We start from the raw sequence: 25,729 nt of genomic DNA on the forward strand, positions 1-25,729 counted from the left end.
CGACTGTGAGTTTCTTTGGTCTTTCTCTCTAACTGGTCTCTCTCTCTTTTGCTTTTTCATTATTGCCATGGCTGGATTTGTTATGATTTTTGTGTTTTCATTCATTTAATGGAAATGGATTTTTCTTTTCTGGTCTCTAATCATTTTATGTTGTCCAAATTTATCTGCTTGATGTTTGACAAAATGCCTCAGAGTTGAGTTTGTTACATGTTGTGCTATATAGTTGATTAATTGAGTTTATGTTAAATTGTCAGGTCCAACATGGTTTAAAATTTATATTTGTGTAGTACCCTTTGACAATTTTGTTAGAATGGAGAGAATTGTTTGGTTGTCATTTTGCAAGAGAAAAATAAAAATGGGTATTGGAGTTTATTGACAACTTATACTTGTTTTCTTGGTAATGGTTTTTGTCCTATTCCAAGCACTTAGCAAGTGGTTGCTGATTTGAATTATTCTTCTATTCTAACTGGGTTACAGATGTATTTATGAAGGTTTTTGGGTATTAGGATTTAACAAATGAGAATAGTAAGACTTTGAACAAGGGGTGGTGTTACTGTAATTCATTATTGGTGGCTACTGGATTCATTTAAGTTTTAATTAATGAACGGATTCATAAAGCAGTGGCTAGTGAAACAATTTTTATTGGGTAAGTAATAATACTTCATTCATGAAAGATGAAACAATATAGTGGGTAGTAAAACAAATTAATAGGAGTAATGATGATCTTAAGTAATATCTTGATTTTCATTCATTTTTGCAGGAAACTTGTGGAACCTATGGTATTTCCAACGTGTACACATTTTACAACTAGAATTAAAGCTCACTACAACTAGGTTTGATTATTAGAACATTGTTTTCCCCAAATTTTATTATTATTATTATTTTTTTTTTTTTATTTTTTTTTTTGTGTGTGGCTGTGACTTTAAATTTTCTTACTAGTTAATTGTGGGCTGTTGTAAGTACTAGAAGGAGAGTGAACCCCCTTTTAGGGAGGCAATTTAATAAAGGATCTCTCAGCAAAGTGAAATTTAACTAATGAATTATAGGTTGTTTGTTAGAATTTTCATTGATCTTATATGGTTGTAAACTTGTGAGCTTGTGCATTATGTAATTATTTCTCTTTATCTAATGATTGTCATGGTCATGAATTAAGTACTAGAAGTTGTCCCTTTTAAAGAATTTCAAGATCCAAATAAGGTGAGTTTCTTATGCATACATGGTTAATATGTGAATCTATAAAATGCTTCTATTTTTCCCCAGTTAAGATGTACAAAGAGTATCATCTATATTTACTTTCTTGACCAATGAAAATGCTAATTAAAACATGAAATTGAGTCTTGATTCTCAGATAATTGACTCTCAACCTTTAACGGTGGCTATGCTTTCTTCTTTGTTATTGGCAATATCTCTTTTTAAGGTGCAATTATGTTTTGTTCATGATTTATAATTGCATTCTTGGCTGAATCAATGATAATGAATTAAGAGATCATATCCCAATTCCCCCTAGTCTGATCTGAGTTGGGAGGTGGGATTGTGGTTTGAGAATAAAAAGAGATGAGTGTTTCTTTGTCTAAGTTATTTAGTATCATATCCCACATTCCTTGTTTTTCTTAACTACTTTTGAGTTTAGTCTTTAGATAGAGCCAAACCCAGCACTTTGTTTTGAAACAGACACAAGTGAAGTGATCTCAAATGTTGTTGTGAACAAGAACTGGACACTGGTCATATATAATCATAAAGGTAAGATTATTCGTGGGTCTTTTTATGTTTTTCTTTTCTATACTCCCTTTGGTTATTATGTGTTTGTTATTGGTTTTGTTTGTGCTTAAGCTTAAGTAGGGAGCTAATTTTGGTTGAGATTTTTTCTTTGGTGGGTTATCCATTTCTTAGTAAACTAAAAGTTTCTTTTTTTTTTTCTTTTGTATGCGGGCTAAAGCTAACTAAAAGTTATCTTTCTTTTATCTCCAACTCTCTCTCTCTTTTGTTGCTGAAGAAATTGTGAGGAACAAGGTGAAGAACACAAGTTAACTTTGAATTTTTTCTTAAAGTTGTAAACTTAGCTTGAGCAAAGTAAGTAAATTCTAGTTAAAAACTTATAAAACTCTATACATACTTGTGATATTGGAAATTGGCTTTGTGGTGAGTTGTTGTGTTGGAGCAAGCGGGTGGCTTGCATGGTGTTATAAGGTGGTTTAAATACATATTGGGAGTGTTTTTAATTTCTTGTAAATGTGAATGAAACTTGTTGATTAGTAACAATTGTGTTCCTTTATTCGATTTCAATACTTGTAAGCATTGAACTTATGATGTTTGTGATTGGTTTTGTGTTGGGTTGTCATGTTGGAGTAAGCGGGTAGCTGGTCAATGATTCAACCAGTGGGTCACTGGTCAAACCACAAGGTCAAATAAAAAAAATTTAAAAATAAATATATATAAAAATAAGTTTGAGAAATTATAACATAAATATGTAAACTTAAAAAATTGGCATATGCCTAAATTAAACTGCCCAATTGGCCATTATAATTCAAAATCAAGGTTCACAATAACAAAGTAGTCTTTTGATAGGATGAGAGCCTTGAAGGTGGGTAGAAAAACAAAGAAGAACATTTTTTTTAATTCTTTAAGTTTTTTCCTCTTTAAATTACCATATTATTACACATTAAATAGTAAATAGATCAATAAAATAGACTTATAGACGTAATTTTACAAATTTCACAAACCCAACTGGGTGATAAAACCTATATGGATTACATAGGTCACCACAAACCTGCCGAAGTTGACCGAGCCTTATGCATCAATGGTCCATTTAATCACCTGAATTGGTTTAGGTGCCGAGTTTCCAGTTAGAATGGTCAAGTCAGTCCGAGTTTAACAACCATGCATGCATGTGACGTTTAAAAATCATATAAATGCTAGATGTGCAATCTAATACTTGAAAGCATCTTCAAGAAAAATAGCTTCTACTATCTCAATAATAATAAGAAGAATAGTAATGAAAATAATAATAAAGTTTGATTCTTTTTTTTCTTTTTTTCTTTTTTAACCTTCCCCTCTCCCATGTGTGTGTCTATGTTTGTTTCTAAAAAAGGAATGAAATTTTTATGTCTTACTTGAAAAACTGAGAATCAAATATTAACGTAATTTTTCTCTTTTTTTTTTTCTTTTTTTTTTTTAATTTTTTTATGTTCTATCAATCATAGTATGCTATGGGAAAGGGATTGATTTCTTCATACCATTTTAAGCTTTTTATTTTATTTTACAAGGAAAGTCAAAAAAATACATGACAAATTTTGATTAATAGAATATAAAGTGGAATTTAAAAAATGCTACAGAAGATTTGTGTTCCTCAAGTGCTTAAGAAAACCAAAAAGGAAGGACAATGAGAATTATGAGATCAAAAGACATGACGTTAGTCTACATACCTTTGCATGAATGTGAAATGGACATGCTTTATCTATGTTTAGATGCGCGAAACATATTGATCAATATATAAGAGCACAAGACAGAAACCGAACTCGCGATAAAAAATTAAATTAAATTAAATTAAAAAAAAAAAAAAAAAAAAAAAAAAAAAAAAACTACTTCTATTAAAAGAAGTTCAGATTATCAGTCAAAATGCCTTGTAGCTGAATGGTCATCTCCCCAACCACTTTGTGCTTGAGGGTTTAGGGGGAAAAGAATTCGAGTTGCGGAGTTAGCAGTATGTTCTAATTATTTCTCCAAAAAAAAAAAAAAAGTTCAGATTATCAAACTAACATTACCTACTTTATTAGGTCTCTTTAAATATTTAAAGTCAAGTTCAGCTCTTTTGAAAATCGTAGCGATTATTAGTTAGTTTTTATTAATTGAGAAGGGTTCTTTTGAAAGGCAAGCCTTATAATTAGTTAGTTTTCATTGATTTAAAAATAATAATAAAGAACCAATAGATTAAGTTGTGATATATAATCAATTTTATAATAGACAAAGTTTAGTTACAAAATTGGTTGTATCCTAAGGTTACAACCTTACTTAATAAAATAAATATTATTATATATTTTGAAAATCTAACCGTTGAATTGCATGTTCTTTATACTTTTAATGTCAATTGAACATTATTTACTAAATAATCTATAAGTTTATATTTTATGCATAATTTTAAAATAGAAAAATTTACAATTTAAACAATTTATTGATGACATAGTTATTAATTTTTAAATTTCTAGAAATTTTACAAGCATGAAGAGTATAAGAAGAAGATATAATCCAATAGTAGATTTGTCAAAATTCATTTCCTATGAAAAGATATTGAGTAAGATAACCTTAAACTACAACTAATTTGTAGCTAAACTTTGTTATTTGCTATTTTATAAATTAGTAAATATCAATTATAATTAAAAAAAAAAAATCATGTATAAAATTTTATAATTGAATATGGAATCCAAACATTAATGGAAACTAATTTAATCCCAGGTTTGTAACCTCCCATATTACACACTAACATTTGGAGTACATGCATGCACTACTGGTGAGTGAGCTAAGCTGCACCTTTTCACCCAATTGCCATGCTAGGAAAATTTCCCATTTATGGATGAAAAAGAAAGTAGAGGGAAAAGTGAATTTTTTCAAAGTCTATCCAAAAAACAAAAACGCTCCTACTCTCCTACTCTACTTTCCTACAAATACCTGCTTCTCCTCCCACAAAATCCCACACTAACTCAAGCCTGAAAATCCCGAAGTCCAAACATTCGCAAATCCAAATGGCTCAACAAGTTTACGACCTTCCTTGTGATGGTGAAGGCACTTGCATGGCTTGCAAGAACAAGCCCACAGCAGAGGAATCTCTCGCGTGCAAGACATGTGCCACGCCGTGGCACGTCGCGTGCCTCTCTGTTCGTCCCAACTCCTTAGCCGATACTCTGCAATGGGACTGCCCTGATTGTTCTCTGCTCTCTGCAAACCCGGCTCCTGTCTCCGGCGCCGGAGAATCGTCGAGTTCCGGTGGCCTTATCGCCGCGATTTGCGCGATCGAGTCAGACTCGTCGTTGACTGAACGTGAGAAGGCTAAGAGAAGGCAGCAGCTGCTGTGTAAAGACGCGGGACCTTCGGATCATAAGGAGGTGACTAATGGTGATGACAACCTCCTCAGTATTCTCGATGGTCTGAACTGTTCCTTCTGCATGCAATTACTGGAAAGACCTGTGTCGGTTAGTACATATACTCATAATTCTATTTTAATTTTTTACTGGTCTCATTGCACGCACTTCTTAGTCAGAATTCTATTTTAATTTTTCACTAGTCTTATTGCACATGCTTGATCATCTATTTTTGGTTATTTTGCTCATTAAACCAAAAGAATTCATAGCGTACATGCATGTATACTTTTGACAAATTCTGTGGTAAAACGTGTTTACTTTTGTTTATGGGCACTGTTTAGAATAGAAATGATTCAAAACTTAGGAAACCCCAATTTTAAATGGATTTTACTAGGCTAAGGCTCTTTCATATTTTGATGTTTATTTTTAGAATCAAGTTTTATAAGCAATCATAATGCTATATCCACTAAATGTTCAAGAATGAATCAAATCTAGATTCTAGATTGCCTTTCATAATAATGATGTCATATTTAAAGAAAAATGCTAACGGTATTACCAGTTTTAATACCTATTAAAAAAGAAATACTAACGGTATTACCGGTTTTAAAATCCATTAAAAAAGAAATGCTAACGGTATTACCAGTTTTATTATTTATAAAAAAAATTCTAACGGTAATACCGGTTGCACTACCTATAAAGAAATGCTAACAGTATTACCGAATTTACTATTTATATAAAGGGAAAAAAAATGCCAACGATATTATCAGTTTTACTACCTCCAAAAGAATATTAACAACATTACTAGTTTTATCACTTATAAAAAAAATGCTAACAATATTTATTACGAAAACTTTATAAACTAACATGTCAATAAATGTAATTAGTGTTGATGAAGTTGCTAATGGTATTACTAGTTTTTATTTTTTTGAACAAACGGTATTACTAGTATTAACTATCTATAAAAATGAGAAAAAAAATGTAATTATATTACTAGTTTTACTACCTCTAAAAGAGGAAAATACTAAGGTACTCCCGGAGTATTACAAAATAGTATTCCCTCTTCTTACATTCATAATGGACCTTACTATAAATTTAATAAGTGGACCTTACCATGAATGTAAGAGAATGATGTACCATTTATAGTACTCCGAGAGTACTTAAGAATTATTCCCAAAAGAATATTAACAATATTATTAGTTCTACTACCTATAAAAATAAGCTAACGGTATTGCTGGTTTTATTACAAAAACTATATAAATTAATATCTCAATGAATGTAATTAGTGTTGTATCATCAACATAATAAATATGTTTATTATTATTATTATTATTTTGTATTTACATTGATATGTATAGTCTATGTAGCTTTTCTATCAATAAATAAATAAGAAAATGTAAAGTACATGTAGTAAAATTTATAATTTTCCTAAAATTACTTATATTTGAATTCAGCATTATGGTTTTACATCATTTCTTTCCCTAAATGTCTGCTGGTGATGAATTAATTCCTTCATTCATGTGTTTAGGTTAAAGTAAAAATGAAATGGTTTTGATGGATGTTTCTGTATTTGGTGCACGCTAATGATCTCAAGGTTTCCTTCTTTTTCTTTTTTAGACTCCTTGTGGTCACAACTTCTGCCTGAAGTGTTTCACAAAATGGATAGGGCAAGGCAAACGCAACTGTGCGAATTGTCGCAAGGAAATCCCACCAAAGATGGCAAGACTTCCTCTGATAAACTCTACACTTGTCACTGTCATTAGAATGGCAAAGATGGCGAAAGCCAATGCTGAAGTTGGGACCTCAAGGGATCATCCTGTTATCCGTAACGAAGATCGCCCGGATAAGGCATTTTCGACTGAACGATCAGTAAAACGGGGAAATGCTAATGCAGCTAGTGGAAAAATATTTGTGACTACACCTATGGATCATTTTGGGCCAATTCTCCCAGAAAATGATCCGATAAGAAATCAAGGTGTGCTGGTAGGGGAGACTTGGGAAAATAGATTTGAATGTAGGCAATGGGGTGTACACAATCCTCATATTTCAGGTATTGCTGGGCAGTCAAAGCATGGTGCCCAATCAGTTACCCTCTCTGGGGGCTATGAAGATGATGAGGATCATGGCGAATGGTTCCTATACACAGGGAGGTATATTCTTGTCTGTACCAATGGCATTTGTACTTGAATTCTAGTTTTACTACTGGCTTGCTTTTCACAAGAAAATTTAATGAGTTGAAGTGTATTCTTAGGTTGCGTTTAGCATTGGCTGAAAAATACAGTTTTTTTTACTATTTAGGGTGTGTTTAAATACCGCTTATTTTACTGAAACTGAAAAATTATTGTTAAAAGTACTGTAAATAAAGATCAAAATTAGTTGAAACAATATAGTGGAGTTCATGAATAGTGCCAAAAAATGCAGTGGGACCTATGAATAGTAGTAAAAATAAACTGAATAGTGAAATTATTTTCATTTATAATCCCAATCCAAACACATGCTTAATTTATTTTTGCTACTATTCAGCTTATATTTGCTATTATCCATGTGTCCCATTATACTTTTTGTTAATATTCATAAGTTCCGTTGTACTATTTCAATTAGATTTTAGTTTTATCTTTAGTACTTTCAACAAAAAATATTCAATTTCAGCTAAGTAAGCTTTTAACTTCCTCAATTCAGTAAGTTTATTGTATCTGTTTGGAGTTGTTTGTTTGTCTATGATTAAAAATTTTCATAGTTCGGTCACATATATAAATGATAGTAACTTGGTTATATTAGTTGAAATTAAAATTGTCAAGTTAGGATGGTTGATTGTCTAGCCTTAGGTCTTATACATGTGATTGATCATTTTCTTATTATCCCAACCCTTCCCTTCTTCTAATGCAGTGGTGGAAGGGACCTTAGTGGCAATAAACGCACAAACAAGGAACATTCTTTTGATCAGCAGTTTGAAAATTCTAATGAGGCATTACGACTTAGTTGCCGGATGGGTTATCCTGTTCGTGTGGTGAGGTGAGTCGTGTTAATGAACTTTATGATATTTTTAATAGTATGCAACTGCATCTGGGACTGTAATTGGTATAAGTCTGTGTGATTCTAAGTCAAAATAATCATAGTTTCAACCAATGACTTTTGGTAGCATATACAAAATGAATATTGTGTTTTCCCTAAATAGGCAGTTAGTGATGTATTTTCTCTTTGCAAAAAGTTCCCTATAAGGTCGGGTCAACCCTTGTTACTTGTCAAAATTTTGTTTACTACTGACTAGGAATTGTCAATATTGTTTATGATCAGTTCCTTGGTGAAGATTATTTTATTTTATGAGGTACTATTTATCTCTCCTTTTTTTTTTTTGGGTCAAGTAGGTCTCACAAGGAGAAACGCTCTTCTTATGCCCCTGAACAAAGGTTACGTTATGATGGGATTTACAGAGTTGAGAAATGCTGGCGGAAAACTGGGATTAAAGTAAGATGCTTGTTATTGTTAAAAAAAAAAAAAAAAAAAAAAAAAAAAACCCACCACTGGGATAACCAGTTGGGGCTGTGTTCTTGGTGAACTTGTTTACTGATGAGTGTTTGTTGTATTAGGGATTTAAGGTGTGTAGATATCTTTTTGTTAGATGTGACAATGCTCCTGCCCCATGGACAAGGTTTGTTATTTCCATCATACCTCTCTCTCTCTCTCTCTCTCTCTCTCTCTCTCAGTGTTTGTGGATTTGTAACTTTGTGTATGTGACATGAAATCAACAGTGATGTTCATGGAGACCGTCCAAGACCACTGCCCGTCATTGAGGAGTTGAATGTTGCAATTGACATAACCGAAAGGAAGGAATCTCCATCTTGGGACTATGATGTAAGCTAATGCTCTTACTTCATGTGTTCAAAGAGGGTTCTTTCTCCATTGATTGCATTTCTTCTTTCCTTCTGCCATCCATGATATCTATACAGTTTTATCTAAGTAAACAATATGGCTTCCTAGGAGTCTCTAAAATCTTCCTTTTGTGTTCTTATGGTTTGTAACTTAGTTGTGAGTTATTGATTTTCAAATGTCCTAAAATGTTCCAATTGGATTCTCAGGAGGAAAAAGGTTGCTGGATGTGGAAGAAACCTCCACCATGTAGTAGAAAGCGGACCAATTATGGACGTTCGGAAGAAGGGAAGAGAACGAAGAAAGTTAAACGGCAAGCACAAAATAAGTCTGTAAAAGAGAAACTTCTAAAAGGTTTCTATTCTTGTCTAATTTACATGTTTACAAGCTGAATGTTCCTCCCTAATTTTCATGTAGTCATTGTCAGCTTCTCTTACCTCACTATATTGTTCTATCTACAAAGTAAAATTGTGCTTTTGTGTAATTGACCGAGCAGAGTGTAGCTGCTACATTTGCAAGAAGGTGATGACTTCTCCACTTACTACCCCTTGTGCTCATAACTTTTGCAAAAGCTGCCTAGAGGGTGCCTTTGCTGGTCAAAGCTTAGTGAGACAGAGGACATGTGAAGGCAGACGAACATTACGAGCACAAAAGAACATCATGAAATGCCCTTCGTGTTCAAATGACATAGCTGAGTTTCTTCAGAACCCCCAGGTATGATAGGCACGCAGATATTAACTGGGCATTGCGTTGAGGCTCAACTTACGTGCATGCATGTGATGTTTGTGTGTTGATTACAAAAGCATCCAATAAGAACACTAGGAGATGGATCTTATATTTAATTGGTTGAGACAAGCCATGTGACATTCAGAATGAGTTTTAGTTGTTTGTTACTAAAACTATTATTACTAGAACAGTCCACATTTTGTGATCCATCTCTTGTGGTGGTTGCATTCTTGATTGAAATTGCAAGGAGTTGCAGGATCTTATTGATGATCATCAAGTTTCTGTCACAGGTTAACAGAGAACTGATGGAGGTGATAGAATCACTACAACGCGAAATTGCAAAGGAAAATAAGGAGTCAAAAGAAGAAGCTGATGGCATCCATGAGAAGGCAAAAGGAGTCGATGTGAGTAATGAAATTGTGGAGGAAGCCAAAGAAAATAACTTGAAAGATCAGATTGAAAGTGAAATCCATCAAACAGAAAAGCTGAAAAAGACCAGTGGCAAATGTGCACAAAAACGTGGTAGAAAGAAGGGCAGTACATCCTGTAAGCAACTTGATGATGGAAAAAATGGCGTTGATCCTTCAGAACCTGAAAAAGCTGCCGGTGAAGAATTACAAGATCCTGTTGCAGAGAGCAAAGCTTAACGGACCATCAAGTTTGCTTTGGACAATGAAAGCTTCATCCTTCATATAGTTTTTTTTTACCAGCTCTAAAAACTCATTCACCTAGTAGATTTCAGTTCAATGCATTAATAAGGTTATCCTTAAAAATACATTTTTTATCAATAGAATTTGAATTATGTCGATTTATCTATTTTCTCAGAAGTCCTTTATATTTGATCATCCCGGAATCAAAATTAAAAAATATTATATTAAAAGTCATCAATTCCTCATAGACCAGGAGTTGATGCGCCCAAATGCTATCTCATGTGGGATGTCCAACCATTCAATTTGACTTTGATCTGTTGTTGACAACAATTAAAAAGGATTATTACACAAGTTTGTCCCTTGGGGGTTCGGTTTAGGTGGGATCAGGTATGATATAATTTTAAACTTTTGCTGAAAAAAGGGCAAAAAAAATAAAAATGGAAAGCAAACAAACTCCACCTGCGAGTAAGATATTGAGTGTGGAGCCATTCACATTCTTCAGGCATTTATATAATGTTATGGTGCAGTATAATCTGTATGAGTAAGTGGTTAACATGTAACAAGCACAGCCCCTAAATGTTGCTGGCTTGTTAATATATATAATCTTCAAGATCAAAAAGATGAAGAAAAAAGAAGATATTCTGAACCCCATACATTTTCTTCATACAACATTAGATTCAACAGATATTCTATTGCATGCCTCATTCAGCATAGAAAATGCTTATACTCTGACTCAACCAGGGTACAAGGACAAATTGAAAAAAAAGAAAAAAAAATGAACATTATGCAATAGTCCTAAACACAAATTTTGTAGGCAAAGAAGATAATAGAGGGACAAGGGTAGGCAGTAGGTGGGTGTGAGACTGAGTGGAGGTGGTTCAGAGGTAGGTGTACCATAAAGGTAAAGTTTAGAAAGGCTTCTGGTTCCGTAGAATGGCCTTTTATTCTGCAATGTCTTTGTGCTGTGGGTTTTCCTCCAAAGTTTGTTGGTTGGGTGAGGGAATGTACCACATCACCAGAGTTTTCTGTGGCTATTATTGGGGACTAGCAGGCTATTTTGGAGAGGGAAAAGGGCTTAAAGAGGGGGATCCCTCGTCCCCTTATTTGTTGTATCAGCCATGGAGGTTTCAACTTAGTTGCTAAAGAAGAGAGACCTTCTTAGAAATTTAAGCACCAATGTACCATCCAAAGTGTGCACAGTTAAAGCTTATCAATTTGTGGTTTGCTGATGATCTTATGATATTCATTGCTTCTGATCTACCTCCTATAAAATTTTGATTAGAAAAGCATTGGATGAGTTCAAGTTGATATTTGGCCTGGAATCTAATGAGCAGAAAAGTGAGGACTTTTGTGCAGGTTTATCAACTGGCCTTAGTGACCAGATTTTAGAAGCACTGTAATATAAGGAGGGTAATCTCCCTATGAGGTACCTAGGTGTGTCTCTGATACTTGGTTGGGTGAGCTATAGAGATTGTAACCCTCTAATTGAGAGATTCACAACTAGGGTGAGCTCTTAGACTGCTAAGCACATTTCATTTTCTGGGAGGTTACAGTAGCTTCAATCAGTTCTGCATAGTAATCAAGATTTTTGGCTGGTATCTTTATTTTTCCTAAGCAAGTTATAAGAACTGTTGAGGAAATCTTTTTTAAATTATTATGGAGAGATTCTGTTAAAGGTGTAGCTTGTGCTAAGGTGGCATAGGAACGTGTAAGCATTATAATTGGTGGTGATAAGGGGTGGTGCTAAAAAGTCATATTACTATTTTTTGCACATTTTTAGCACCACTAAATATAAAACTATGCCTACATTGATGGAGCCAAAACCAAATAATTTGGCTCCACAGTTATAGTGCACAGCTTATGTTAAAAAAAATTATTTTATTCATATGTTCACATTACTTTGTATTATTTTTCACGTGTTCACATTAATTGCTTTATATTATTATTTGGTGTCGCTCATCCAAATAATTTGGCTCCACAGTTATAATGCACAGCATATGTTAAAAAAAATTATTTTATTCATATGTTCACACTACTTTGTATTATTTTTCACGTGTTCACATTACTTTATATTATTATTTGGTGTAGCTCATTCACATGTTCACATTATAGCTCATATGTAATAAAATAGATATATATATTTTATTGTGTTGTTTATATTATTTTAAAAGCTAAAATAAGGCCACTGATGTTAGGTATTTTGTAAAGTAAGAATGTAAAAGAGATAAAATAGTTTTTTATGAAATCATATTGCTACATTTATTGCTCCACCAATATGGATGGTCAAGGAGGGTGGATTGGATAGGGATAGAAATTTGGAGTAAGGTAACTTGCCTTAAGCATATTTGTAATCTATTTGCAAATGTTTGATCGATGAATCTGGGTAGCTTTGGTGCAATCTCATAAGCTAGACTTTTCGATGTATCGAAGTATCCCATGATAGCTCCTGGGGCTGGAGGAGACTCTTAAGCTCAGGAATGAGGCCAGGTATTATATTAAGTTTGCCACTGGAAAAGGATTACAAGCGTTTTTGTGGTATGATGGTTGGCAACCATATGGCATCTTGAATGATAAATATGGGTACAAGCCATATCATGCTACCAGTTCACTGGAGGCTAAGGTGGAAAGTGTTTTGAAAAATGGAGCTTGGAATTGGCGAAAGCCTATATGATCGAATCAGCTGTAGGGAGAAAAAGTAATTGTGTTTCATGAAAATTGGCGATCAATAGCAGCTTCTGTGGGTCATGTCCAGAACAGAGAAGTTTACTGCTGCAGAATCATGTAATGCCATTCAAATATAAAATCAGAAGTTCCATGGTGTAAATTTGTTTGGTTTCACTAGCTATACTGAGACATGCTTTCATTGTGTGGTAGATCTTTAAAAGAAAATTGACTACAAGAGTTAGGCTATTTGGAGTGTGGGGTATAAATATAATGGCAGATCTTTGTATCTATTCTGTGTTATGTCAAAATAAAATCTTCTTTAGTTTTAGTTATGGGGAAAAATAAAACGTTACAATAAAATAGATAAATAACAAAGGAAAGTTGTGTGCATTTTTGCATTTTTGAGCTAATCTTATATAAAATATCAATGGACATTTATATTTATATAATATTAAAAAACTGAAATGTAGCATTTATTGTTATTATGCTCAACGTAACATATCAATACATTACAGTCCATTTCAGTCCTCTTTGGTCCATTCGATTTGTTAGGTCCAATTCGATCCAGTTTGGTTTATTTCGGTCCATCCAATCCACTTCTATCTTGTTTTGTTCTCAAAGTCCATTTCGGTCCACTTTGATTTTACTGCATTATTTTGAAGCCCAAGCTTAATTAAATGACGCCCAGTTGGGCTTTGATGTATAGAGAAAACAAAGGCCCATAAACTTGCTACAACTCAACACAGCTAAGACCCATCAGATGGGCTATTAGTCTGGGCAGCGATGACATTACCAAGTCTTTAGAATACTAGTCTTAAGGTCCATTTGGTAGGGAGTATGGAAAAGTGAGACGATAAAAAATAGAGGAAAAATGGAAAAGTGGGAGGATAGAAAAGTTTTTAATTTTCCTTATTTGTGTTTGGTTGAGAGGGTGGAAAAGTGGAGGGGTAGAAAACTTTTTGATTTAGTTGAAAATAAGGTTTGTATAAGTCTACCATCATGTCCCTCTTAAATAAAACAAAAAGTAATACATTATACTTTTTTTTTAAATTGTGTATAGATAAAAGTGAGCATTTCAAAAAATAGCATAAGAAATCATCCAAAAGTGTTTTCTTAAAAAATAATAAATAAATAAATAATTTAAAAAGAAGGAAAAGAAGAAGAACTCACCACATCTGACAAAACCAAATAAAGAAAAATAAAAAATAAATAAAAATAAAAAGCCAGCATTACCATAAAAAAAATTAAAAATTAAAAATTAAAAAAAAGAAAGAGAGAGAGAGAGAGCCAGAAACATTAAAAGAGGTGGGGACAGTTTTGTCCAAATATTTTTCCGACTTTTCACTCCAATTTTCTCTCCAATTTGGAGAGATTGTATTTTAAAGGGGGAGGAGAGAAAACTTTTGGGTCCCACCACTTTTCTCTTCCCCCTCCCCCTCTCAACCAAACACCCTTTCTACTCATTTTCTCTCCTATTTTCCACTCTTTTTTTTCCATCCTCCCTAAAATCCACCCAACCAAACATACCCTTAGGCTCTTTGCCAGCTTCCAATACCACCATCTGAAAGTCCCAGAGTATACATTGAGGGGATTAAATTGTTTGGAGTAACGAGACAGCCAATGGAGGTTTCATTGATTTTTTTTCCTATTATTGGAGGTTGAGTTTTAATAAAATCACAAGGTGGATGGTTGACGAAGTACATACACATTTAGACCTAGACTTACTGAAGGTGTCAAGACTGGAATTCTTGACAATGGGTCATTCTTTGGCCGTTATTATTGTATTTCCTCTTGAAGATGATTTAATTTAACCTATGGGATAGGTGAAATAGCTAGGATCTTGATTAATTGGTGTAAGAGCCCTTCGAGGAATTCCACATTGTAATTATTGGGTGTGGTGGTGTGTGAGGGATTGTGGACTACACATATTAGGCGAATAATTAGGTTATAAAATAGCTTGAAAGACTAAAACCTTAGATTCCCCTATTAAAACCAATCATACTGCTACATATTCGTATTGACTAATAAACCGCATTATTGAATTTAATGGTCAATATAATTATGAGAATAAATCCACTTATTTTTATTACAACCATATATTTTAGTAAAATTTTTGTTCATTGATTATATTAAAATTGTGGGCATCGATAACATTACTAACTACTAAGCCTTTATAACACTAGTCTTTGCCAATTTCCAGTACCAACATTTGAAAGCCCCGGGTTTCTCAAAATAAAAAAATAATAATAATAATAATAATAAAAAATAAAAAAATCATTTGAAAGTCCCGGAGTAATAAAGGTGCTGTTTGGATTGGGCTGAAAGCTGCATCTGCATCTGCATTCGTTCTTTTCTTTTCTTTTTTCTTTTTTTTTTCACTTCACATGTTTTGCTTTAGACTAGGGACAATTATCACTGTAGCAGCACTGTAGCAGTATTGTTCATACATTGTAGCAGTACTATTCATAGGACCCACAACCACTTTATTCAGAAAAAAAAAATATTAAAAATGGGTCCCATGGCACTATTCACACATTTAAAAATTATTTTGCTACAGTGTTTTCAGTTTTCAGTTTCAGCAAAAATAAGTCCAATCCAAACAGACCCAAAGTCGATTTTGGATTTCGAAGCTCAAAATTGCAGAACTTGACCCAATGATCTTTGTGGATAATTAGAATAGGCAATGGAGACATGGGACTTTATGTTCATCACTCATTTGGAATTTTCTAATAAATACTCTAAGAGTACTCATTAATTTTTTTTTTTTTAATATAGTACACTGATCACAACTTTAACATAATTAGAGATCTAATTAAGTACCAAGACACCTTTCTCAACTAGGGTATTGCTATAAATAAAGTTATGGAGACCAATTGCCTATATAGCACACCGAGTGTGCATAGTGTGATAGTGACTGGATAACAGTATTACATTATCGATTGTTTCAAAAGCTTAAACTATTAGGAAATTGTGAATTAATCACTTAACCATAAGTCTAACACTCCCCCTCACTTGTGGGCCTAAATTTCCCCCTTAATAAGTAGGGGCCCAACAAGTGGGAATTTAACATTTTAAATGGGAGAGTAAAGCCAGGAATCGAACTCAAAATCTTCTACTTTGATACCATCATTGGCGGCTTTAAGAATTTTTTTCAGGGTGGTCATTAAGAAAATTAAATTATATAAATTTAATAAAAATAGAACTTCATATATTGACCATTAAAAAAAAACACATATACATGCACACAAAGACATAAAGTCTTACAATTTTCTTTTTGAATTTTCTTATTTTGAAATCTTTGCATGATAGTCTTATTATCAATGTTGCAAATTACATCTTTTTCAAAATTTTAGTTCCATAAAAATTTTCTTGGGCTTTTTCTTTTTGCTTGTAAGGACCTAATATATTGTTAAGGGGATCAAAGTTTAATGAAAAGTTTGACTACAAACTAAGCTATAACCTAAGATTACAACTCTCACTAAACAAATTAACATGGTTACATATTTTCGTTTAAAAAAAAAAAAAACATGGTTATATATTTTGAAAATTTAAATGTTAATTTGTATGTTCTTTATTTTCTTAAAATACATGTCAAATTTCATGTTAATGTCAAGTTATTTACTATTTGTGAGGGTCCTTTTGGACAACACCCAGGCCCAAGTAGAAATAAGGACCCTGGGCCCTCTTACTTATTGTTTTAAAGGACTAGGCTTGATTCACCGCAGCTAAATGAGCTGATTATGAACCAAATGGTGCACAGAGTAGGAATCCTACAACACATACATACTAGAAAACAAGAAATATATGCATTGAACAGCAAGAAACAATAAAGGGGCAATGCGATAAAGAAAAACACAAAGTAAGCGTTAGGGGTCGTTAAGATACTTTGAAATATTTCATTAATTTCTCAATTGTGTAATACATCATGCTCACTAGGACGTATCACAAGGTCCAAAAAAGTTCAAAAATTAAAAACTTAGATGGCTCTTCAGGCCTTTATGACTTGCAAAGTTTGAATCCCTTTGAATCCAAATGTGTTCTCTAATGGCTATTTGAGGATACTGGACAGTATTTCCCTCTCTTTTTTTTTACTTTCTTTGAATTCTAACAAAGTTTTCTCAATGATTCTACTCTAATTCACTGTTGCTGAATGCCCTTCACTGTTGACTGCTTCCCCCTTTTATAGTGTCATCCTAGGGTTTCCAGGGTACCACTGATTCCCCCCATTTTCACCCCTAGGTACCGAACCAATGTTATGCCAGCAACATTGATGGCTGGTCCCTTCCTTATTCCTCATAATTTTCTTCTTTTGGTGTTTCTTTCTCAAAAGTCTCCTGCTGCCTTTCCGTTCTGGTATATCTTGAAGAGCTGACCTTGGGTTTTTCTCCTTTCAAGGCTTGTAGTTCCCACCTTTTCAGACTCAGCTTTTGGCTGCCTTTCCCTTTGTCATTTTTCCCAAGCGTGCTAATTCCTTCCTGCCAAGTTAAAAGTTGCCTAGCCACTTCCCTTCATGGTTCTTTTTTCTAGGTTCCCCGAGGTACCAGCCCCTTGTTCATGAATTGTTGGTTCCCAAGCTTTCTGATTCCTTTTTGCATCATTAGGTGGCTAATAAGGACATAGTTGTTCTCATTCCTTATGTTTCTTAGCATCCCCTTTGAACTATCTTAATCCAACCTTGGCATTGCTGCACATCTCAAGGATCCTAAGCTCCTGGAAGCCCCCAAGTATCCCGGCTCAGGTCATACCACTGGGCTCCCTAGCGATTTTCTGACCTTGACGGGCTGAGCTTTTCTTCTTCCCTTCGTTTCATGAGTTCTAAAGCTTACCCATTCGTGGGTTTGGGTTCCTCCTTAAAACCTTAATGGATTTGGGCCTACCATCCTTTTTCTTTATTGCGAGCTCAAGTATTTTTTTTATGGAGTTCAATTCTCTGTGCCATTTTGGGCCTTGGTGCAACTTCATGACTTTTTAGACCTCAACACTATTTAATCTATAAACTTATTTTTTATGTAAAATTTTAAACAACAAAAATTCGAAATTTAAAAATTTGAGTGATGACATAGCTTTTGATATTTGATCTTTTTGAAATTTTGCATGGAGGATTTAAGAAGATAATGTAATCTAATGGTGGATTTGCCAAAATTCACATCCAATAAAAAAAATATTAAATGGAGTTATAGTCTTAATCTAAAATTAAGTTTGTTGCTAAATTTTGTCCAAAGTATAATAACGTTGAGCCTAAAAAAATTTAGGGTGGTCCCAAATATTTTTTAAGGATAAAAAATCATAAAATTTTTTAAATTTACATATAATAATTAATTTTTTTCCAAGTTAGGGTGGTCCTGTGACCACCCTAAACTCTACGTGGAGCCGCCAGTGGATGCCATGTTAAATTACCGATTGTCCTAAAAGCTTAAATTATTAGGAGATGGTGAATTAATCACTCAACCATAAGTCTAACAGACAGTTTTCTGGTTGGTGTTGGTGTTCAAGATTCGAGAAAGTATATAACTTTAATTTTAGATTTTAAGCTCAAAATGACTGGATTAATTAAGCAATTTAGGTGTTGAGGTAGCAACATTAAAACATGATTAATTGATTATATGAAAGCAAGAGACCCCTGTTGGCAATTGGCAAAAAAATATAGGAATCCGGAAAACTTTAAATTTGGGGAATAAATTAGGGCAATCATAGATAAACTCAAAGGGTTAGTAATGAATAACTTCAGTTAATTTTTTGTTGATAATTTGTTTATTTTAGTCTATTTGTACCTGCTTCTGTCACTTTCAACAACTTAAAATGTTACTACTTGTTAGTACCTCTTGTCTCTTGATATCAAATTCAATAAGTATTATTCTGCTAAAAAATATTCAATAAGTACACCCTCCATCTCAGTTTGTTTGTCCTGTTTCTAAAAATAAAAGTCATTAATTTACTAATGTTCCTATTATACCCCTACTTTATTTTCAAAACTATTTAAAAAGAAAACTAACAAATATTTTTTTTTTAAATTAATCTAATTGGGGCACCTTTTTAGTTGTCTCATTAAGAATAACTCTTTAAAAAAAAAGCTGATAAATTTATTTAAGGGTAATTTTGTAAACTTATACATTTTTATGAGGTAGACAAGATAAGAGACAATGTTCCCTTAAAAAGCTTGACTTTTCAAACAGTACAAACAAATTGGGACGGAGAGAGTAGTATTTTTTTTTATTTTCCAAAATTTTTTTAAGGAATTAAAAGCAACCTAAGCAAAAAAAAAAAAAAAAATTTACAAAATGTAATGGAACCTAAGGAAATAAAGAAAACAAACACGTCAACAAAATATGCAAAGAAGCACAGGACCAAAAGAAATCAAACTTCAAACTTCAGAAGTTTTCTCCACCCAAATTTTGGTTGGAGTATGAATAGGTCTAGTTTTCTTAGATTTAGGTTTAGACCTAGAAAAGGTGGTTTTAAAACCTAGATTTTTTACAATCAAGCTCAATGCCTTAACAAGTTCACCAAGAAGAGGCATGGGATTTTTGAGAATTCACTTTTGATGACTTTTTCTTCCAAAGCAATCTTCTTTTCAACATGAAGCTTGAAGCAATTTGGATGAGTATGTCCAAAAGCACCACAGTGGTGACAAAAGTGAAGATTCTTAGTGTTTTCCCTCTTCTTAGGTGTAGAAATCACAATAGGTTTAGACTTAAATAGCACCTTGACTTGTATTTCAACTTTTGGTTCTTTTATCCTAAGGCATGCATTTTTCACAAATTGGGGAACGAAATGAGAACTAGTGGTGAAAGCATAAGAAGCAATATTACTCTTATCAAATCCTAAACCAATTTTTTTAGAGCTAGATTTTTTAGAATTTAAAATATCATCAAGTTTTGACTCGGAAATTCTATCTAGCTTTGCTCTAGTCAACAACAAATGAGTTTCAAGATCTTTTACTTTTTCAAACAAGGACACATTTTTTTTCTTTTTCAACACAAAAATCAAAGTAGTCTTTTCACTCAATTGCATAACAAGATCATCATTTTCAATTTTCAATTCATTTAATTTAGACTGAACAACTTGCATTCTTCTCAAAACGAGCAACACTCAGTAGTTATACATAGCTTATTGTAAGCATCTTGTAGATCTGCATCGTCGTCAAGAATAACATCAAATTCAACTTTAGGTTCAAAGTTGTTTTTCTCATTTTCATTAAAAATAGTCATAAAGGCTATAAAATTTCCTTCTTGGTCACTACCAAAGTCAGCAGACTCTTCATCACTAAGTGTAGCTGCAAGAGCTAGTAGGTGGGACATCTTGTAATGTCCAAAGCCTTGACAGCCAAAACATTGCTAACCCAAGGAATTGTTAACAAATTGTTTGACTCTTCTTTAGAAGATTTTTCTATTTGTTCCTTTTTGGGTGGTTCGAGTCTTTTAGAAAATCTAATTCATAAGTCTGAAGTGATCCAACCAACTCTTCTATAGGAAAAGAGTCAATGCCTGTACTATCAGTGATGCCTATGACCTTAGGTCTAAAATCATCAGTCAAGGATCTCAAAAGTTTTCTAACAATCTTAGGACCATAAACTTCTCCTAAATTAAAGGCTGAGTTTACAATGTCATTAAGTTTTGCATAAAATCATCAAAAGATTCATCTTCTGACATTTTTATGTTTTCAAATTTTGTTGTTAGTTGTTGAAGTTTGTTAATTTTAACTGCTTTTGTTCCCTCATAAGTAATAGAATAGTCCATGCAGTTTTAGCAACCTTAACATTTGAGATTTTCTTAAATTGCTAAGGAGAAACACCATTGAATATAGCATTCATGGCTTTGCTATTGCAATTAGCTACAACAATTTGTTCATCAAACCATTGAGCTACAGGAGTAGCTAGTTTAGTCCACCCATTTTCAATAGACAACCAAACTTTTTCATCCAAAGATTTAAGAAAAGCTCTCATTCTTACTTTCCAGCATGCATAGTTGTTACCATCAAACATAGGGGCACAATCAAAGAATGACCATGATCCATTACAATTTAGGGTCAAGTATCAACTCACGATAGGTAGTTGAACGAGGAGTTAACCTGCTCTAATACCAATTGTTAGGGTTTTAGACCCCAATTTAGTCAAATTCAACTAAATCTCTAGCCAATTAATTAAAGTGATTAATTATGCAATTGGATCTGAATTAATCAAACATCACACAATCACAAATCACATTAACACTAAGAATGATGATTCAGGAAAACTTTTGAAACTGTAGTTTCAAAGTAAAAAACCTAGGGAGGATTTAACCTAAACAATCCTCAAGTCAACATTTCACTAATAGAACGGAAGTTTGTACAATAGACTTAACCCTAAATCTACTGCTACCTCATGTAGTACTTACTCACGTGACCAAACATGGCTCTGAATCCATGGACTCTTCTATTGTGAAACTGTTGCACACAAACACTCATATTTGTGACTTTGAGAACTCCACTTAAAGGTTTAGATCATCAACTATGATTGATTTGATGCAACAACTTCACTCTATAGCTAGATCTGTTGTTTGTACAAGGTTTCCAGCTATAGCTTCAAAAAGGTTTGAAAAAATTCAGATATGTGTACAAAACACTGCCTTCTTGAATGTGTAAAAACGTGCTCTAGGGTTTGTATTTACACATCCTTAAGATCCATCAAAACCCTAGATCCAATGGTTGAGAAAGAAAGTGAGAAATCTAATTTGCATGCATCTCGATCGGTCGAGATAAGTGAGACTTTTTCTGCACTTATCTTTTCCTACTTTCTTGAGTTTTCAATTGAGCAGAATTTCATTTGTCTTGTTTCTAAATATTTCTAGACTAAACACTAGACAAAAACTAAGTTCTAAAAGTTACAATTTATTCATGGTTGCCAGCCTAAACATATGGACTTTACAAGTACCTTGCTTTAAAAATGAGAAATTCTATAGCTTGAATAGGTAGTTCTGATATTTATTGCTTATGTCTACTATTTACTATATAGGCAAAGTTATTAAGTAATTAAAAGATATCTTAGGAACAAATGAATGGAGAGAAAGTGATAAAGAGAGAACATAGAAATAGAAATAACTTCCAAAACAAAAAAGACTAAACAAGAACGAAGGAATCCATTGATGAAGATCCTTCTGGTTCTCTTTTTATTGAAGAAAAATTCACTTGGCTCAAGGTGAAACAGAATGCTCATCGCCCCTGACTCAAGGTTCCACAAAATCCTAATTTCCTATATATTATTTGTAACAAGTAGTTTTGATTTTGATTAAGTGGTTACATTCTGTATATTTAATGTATTGGATTGGTTTTAGACTACATAGTAGATACAAAAAAATATATTCTTTTGATTTGATGTACTTACTAGATCTAATAATGTCCTCGTGGCAAGATGAGAAAGTCTGTTGCTTGAATATTTAGTATTCCCTTATGCACAAAATTCAGCTACAAAATTGGTTGTAACCTTAAAAAATGACAAAGTTCAGCTATAAAATTAGGCTAGAACCTTACTCAATATTTTTTTATTGGAGGTGAATTTTGACAAATTTACCATTAGATTACATCTTTTTCTTATATCTTCCATACTTGCAAAATTTCTAAAAAATTAAAGATTAATAGTTATGTTATTAATAAATTTTTTAAATTACAAGTTTTTGTAGTTTAAAATTATATATAAAATATAATCTTATAGATCATATAGTAAATAATATCCGATTGAAACAAAATCTAACGTGTATTTAAACCATAAAAAACATGCAATTCAACTATTAGATTTTTAGCATATATAATAATATTTATTTTACTAAGTAAAGTTATAGTTTTAGGCTACTACCTCTCTTATTTATTACTTGTGCTTACTATTTTGGTCGAGTAACCACTCTTAATAAGAAATTGAAGGAAATATCAGAAACAGAAGAAGTGGGGAAAGTGATGAAGCTGATGTTCTGAGTGACTCCTGGTCCAACTCCTCTTTTGACTCGCATGAAAGTTTCAGAAATATCAGAATTTATGGCACTGCCAACGCCATTACATAGCCTTAAAATTGAAGGATGTGATGTTCTGAGGTCCATACCTGAAAGTGTGATAAAGAACCCTTCTCTCCAACATTTGTATATTATTAATTGTTGTTCTCTCAAGTCCTTTCCCATAGGCATGGCCTTAAAAATTCTTTATATCCGGAATTGCAAGAAATTAGATTTTCCCCTTGCAAATGAGAATGTACACCCGGATGAACTTGAAGATTTGAGTGTAGGGAGTAGCTGTGACTCCCTGACAGACCTCTCCTTACACTTGTTTCCAAAACTTAGAAGACTTTCTATTTGGGATTGTGCAAAACTGCAGAAACTCGGTGCCAGAAAAAATTCAGACAGAACTCACATCTCGAGGCCTTGGAGATCAGGGATTGTCCTAAACTGGAATATTTTCCAACAGGAGGATTGCCTACCCCCAATTTGAAGTCCATTTGGTACTCTAATTGCAAGAGTCTCGAGAAACTACCTGATCAGTTGGGCACTCTTGAACATCTCACGGCAATGTTTATGAATGATTGCCCCGAACTTGAACCACTCTCAAAACAGGTTTTGCCTTCGAAACTTTGTTTACTTAGGATCACTTCCTGCAACAAACTCATTTCCGGGAAGGAGTGGGGGTTGCACGGGCTTGCCAGTCTCTGTCTTTTGGAGATTGAAGGTGAATGTAAAAACGTGGAGTCATTCCCAGTGGAAGGATTACTGCCCAGAAATCTCAGTTCTCTACGCATCAGTGGACTTTTGGATCTCGAAAAGTGGGACAACACGGGCCTAAAGAAACTTGAGTCTCTTAAAACACTAGAGATTAGCTGCTGTGAGAAACTCCAGTCCTTGCAGTAGATGGTTTTCCATCCTCCCTCTCTTTCCTCTGCATAAAGAAGTGTCCATTGTTGAAACCAAAACTCCAAAATAAGAATGGGGAAGATTAGTCCAAGATAGCTCATATTTCTTGCGTTGAAATTGATGAGGAAGTAATCTCATGAACGGGGCTTTCAGCGAGGTACTGATAATCTTGTGACTCGTTGGACATCATTTTAATTTACTGTATGTTGTGAAAAAATGATTTCGCTTATCTTTTCTTCCATCTTGCATAATCTAGGCCAATATTGTATACTTCTTGGGCCACCAGGAATTGCTTGAGTTTCAACGTGGGTGCTGCCGTTATTAATTTACATTTGCCTCCTACTCTGTTATCAATCGTTTTGCAGACTTCCAATTCTAATATTCAGAACAAGTTTTGTGGCTTATATGTTTAGGAAAATTATCTTAAAAGAATGTGGAGTGTATTTCTTTTAGTAACTTCTTTGATATATTTTGGGGTTAAAACGATGCACATGTATGTAAGCTGGATGTGACTTGAGAAACTGTTTTTTTTTTTATTGTGAGTTGGCCATTGTATTTATATGGACTTGGCTAAACCAAAACAAAAAAAAATGTGTTAAATTCAGTGTAATGAGATATAAATTGATTTGAGTTTGTCAGGGTTTAAAGGTGTTTTACAAAAGTTGGTTTGAGTGTTTCCTATTCATATTAGAAACTCTAAACTAATAGTGAATTTTGATTGGCATTGCTTGAGGATGTAAACTTGTAGTTGGCCAAACCAACGTAAAATCTTGTTATTCAAATACAAGCCCCCTCCCTCTTACACATCATGCTTAAATTTGGAAATTGGACAAGCTGCTGCTTGCTCTTCTTGTACATCTTTTGTAGTTTTGCACCCAGTCAATTGCAAATTCGATCTCCATCAAAGAAAAGTATCAAGTTCGCTTCTTTCAAGAGTCATGAATAACCAGTGTTTGCTAGAGGAAGAGCAAGCCTATCATCTTCAATGTGAAAGCGGATTATAAAGTAACAAAATGCAGCCTTTTTTTCTTTTCCTTTTGACACAAAATGAAATTTAAAGTAAATAAATGAAATTGGCAAATTACTCCTACAATTATTAGAGTATGGATTAGGAATTAAAATTTCGAAAAAACTTAAAGAAATTAGACTATTTTTTGTTTACAAAAATTGAAATTTAGAATAAATAAAATGAAAATCAAAGTGCCCCTATAATTATTAAGGTTTAGCATTAGAATTCAGAAACAACTTTAAGAAAATTAGACTCATAAATTCACAAGCTTATCCTTAATGAAATTTGTGAGAACAAAGGCAGAAAGCTCCTAAGAAACTAGAGATTGAAGACATAACAAAGAGATATTTCTGTAATCTATATATATAGTGTCTTGTATTGATTTCATTATGAAAAAAATATACATATTACAAAATATGTGCAAAAGAGAGAGATTCTAATAACTCAATGTAGTTACACTATGACTAGCCGTTAGAATCGGTTAAAAACTGATTCCCTCTATTAAGCGGTGTCGTTTGGTGGATTAGACTTGGGCTTGGACTGTGTATGATACGGGTCCAAAGCAATATTAGTTTCTTTAATATGTTGACGGCCCAAGCTTGAAACGGCAGTGTTTAAATCATCACTGTTTATGCATTAGGAGTCAGGGCCCAAGAGTTTTTTTTTTTTTTTTGAGTAAACAGTAATACTTATTAGAACACACACGAAAATAGTAATAATAGTGTTTTAAACCGGGTTTATAATACATTACATAACCATCAAAATGTATTGTATAATAGTGTACTCGGGTTTATAATCACCTTTTCCCACTTAACCATCAAAATGCACAACCTCTTAAATTTATAATTATGTAACACTTAACTCCTTGTTCCTGCATCT

The 25,729-nt window shown here is 33.2% G+C and overlaps 2 protein-coding genes across 2 annotated transcripts; both read left to right on the forward strand.

The window, feature by feature from the left end:
• Positions 1 to 4,736: 4,736 nt before the first annotated feature.
• Positions 4,737 to 10,309, forward strand: LOC126722537 (E3 ubiquitin-protein ligase ORTHRUS 2-like). The gene is made up of 9 exons (XM_050425690.1): positions 4,737 to 5,183; positions 6,687 to 7,219; positions 7,956 to 8,081; positions 8,435 to 8,534; positions 8,657 to 8,718; positions 8,819 to 8,921; positions 9,146 to 9,290; positions 9,433 to 9,650; positions 9,953 to 10,309. Exons 1-9 carry the CDS (start codon positions 4,737 to 4,739, stop codon positions 10,307 to 10,309), a joined length of 2,091 nt encoding a protein of 696 aa, XP_050281647.1.
• A 12,813-nt stretch (positions 10,310 to 23,122) lies between these two features.
• Positions 23,123 to 23,838, forward strand: LOC126722538 (putative disease resistance protein At3g14460). Its single transcript, XM_050425691.1, has 2 exons — positions 23,123 to 23,318; positions 23,402 to 23,838. Exons 1-2 carry the CDS (start codon positions 23,123 to 23,125, stop codon positions 23,836 to 23,838), a joined length of 633 nt encoding a protein of 210 aa, XP_050281648.1.
• Positions 23,839 to 25,729: the final 1,891 nt, after the last annotated feature.

Source organism: Quercus robur, chromosome 4 (genome assembly GCF_932294415.1).
Source record: "Quercus robur chromosome 4, dhQueRobu3.1, whole genome shotgun sequence".
Classification (NCBI taxonomy): Eukaryota; Viridiplantae; Streptophyta; class Magnoliopsida; order Fagales; family Fagaceae; genus Quercus; species Quercus robur.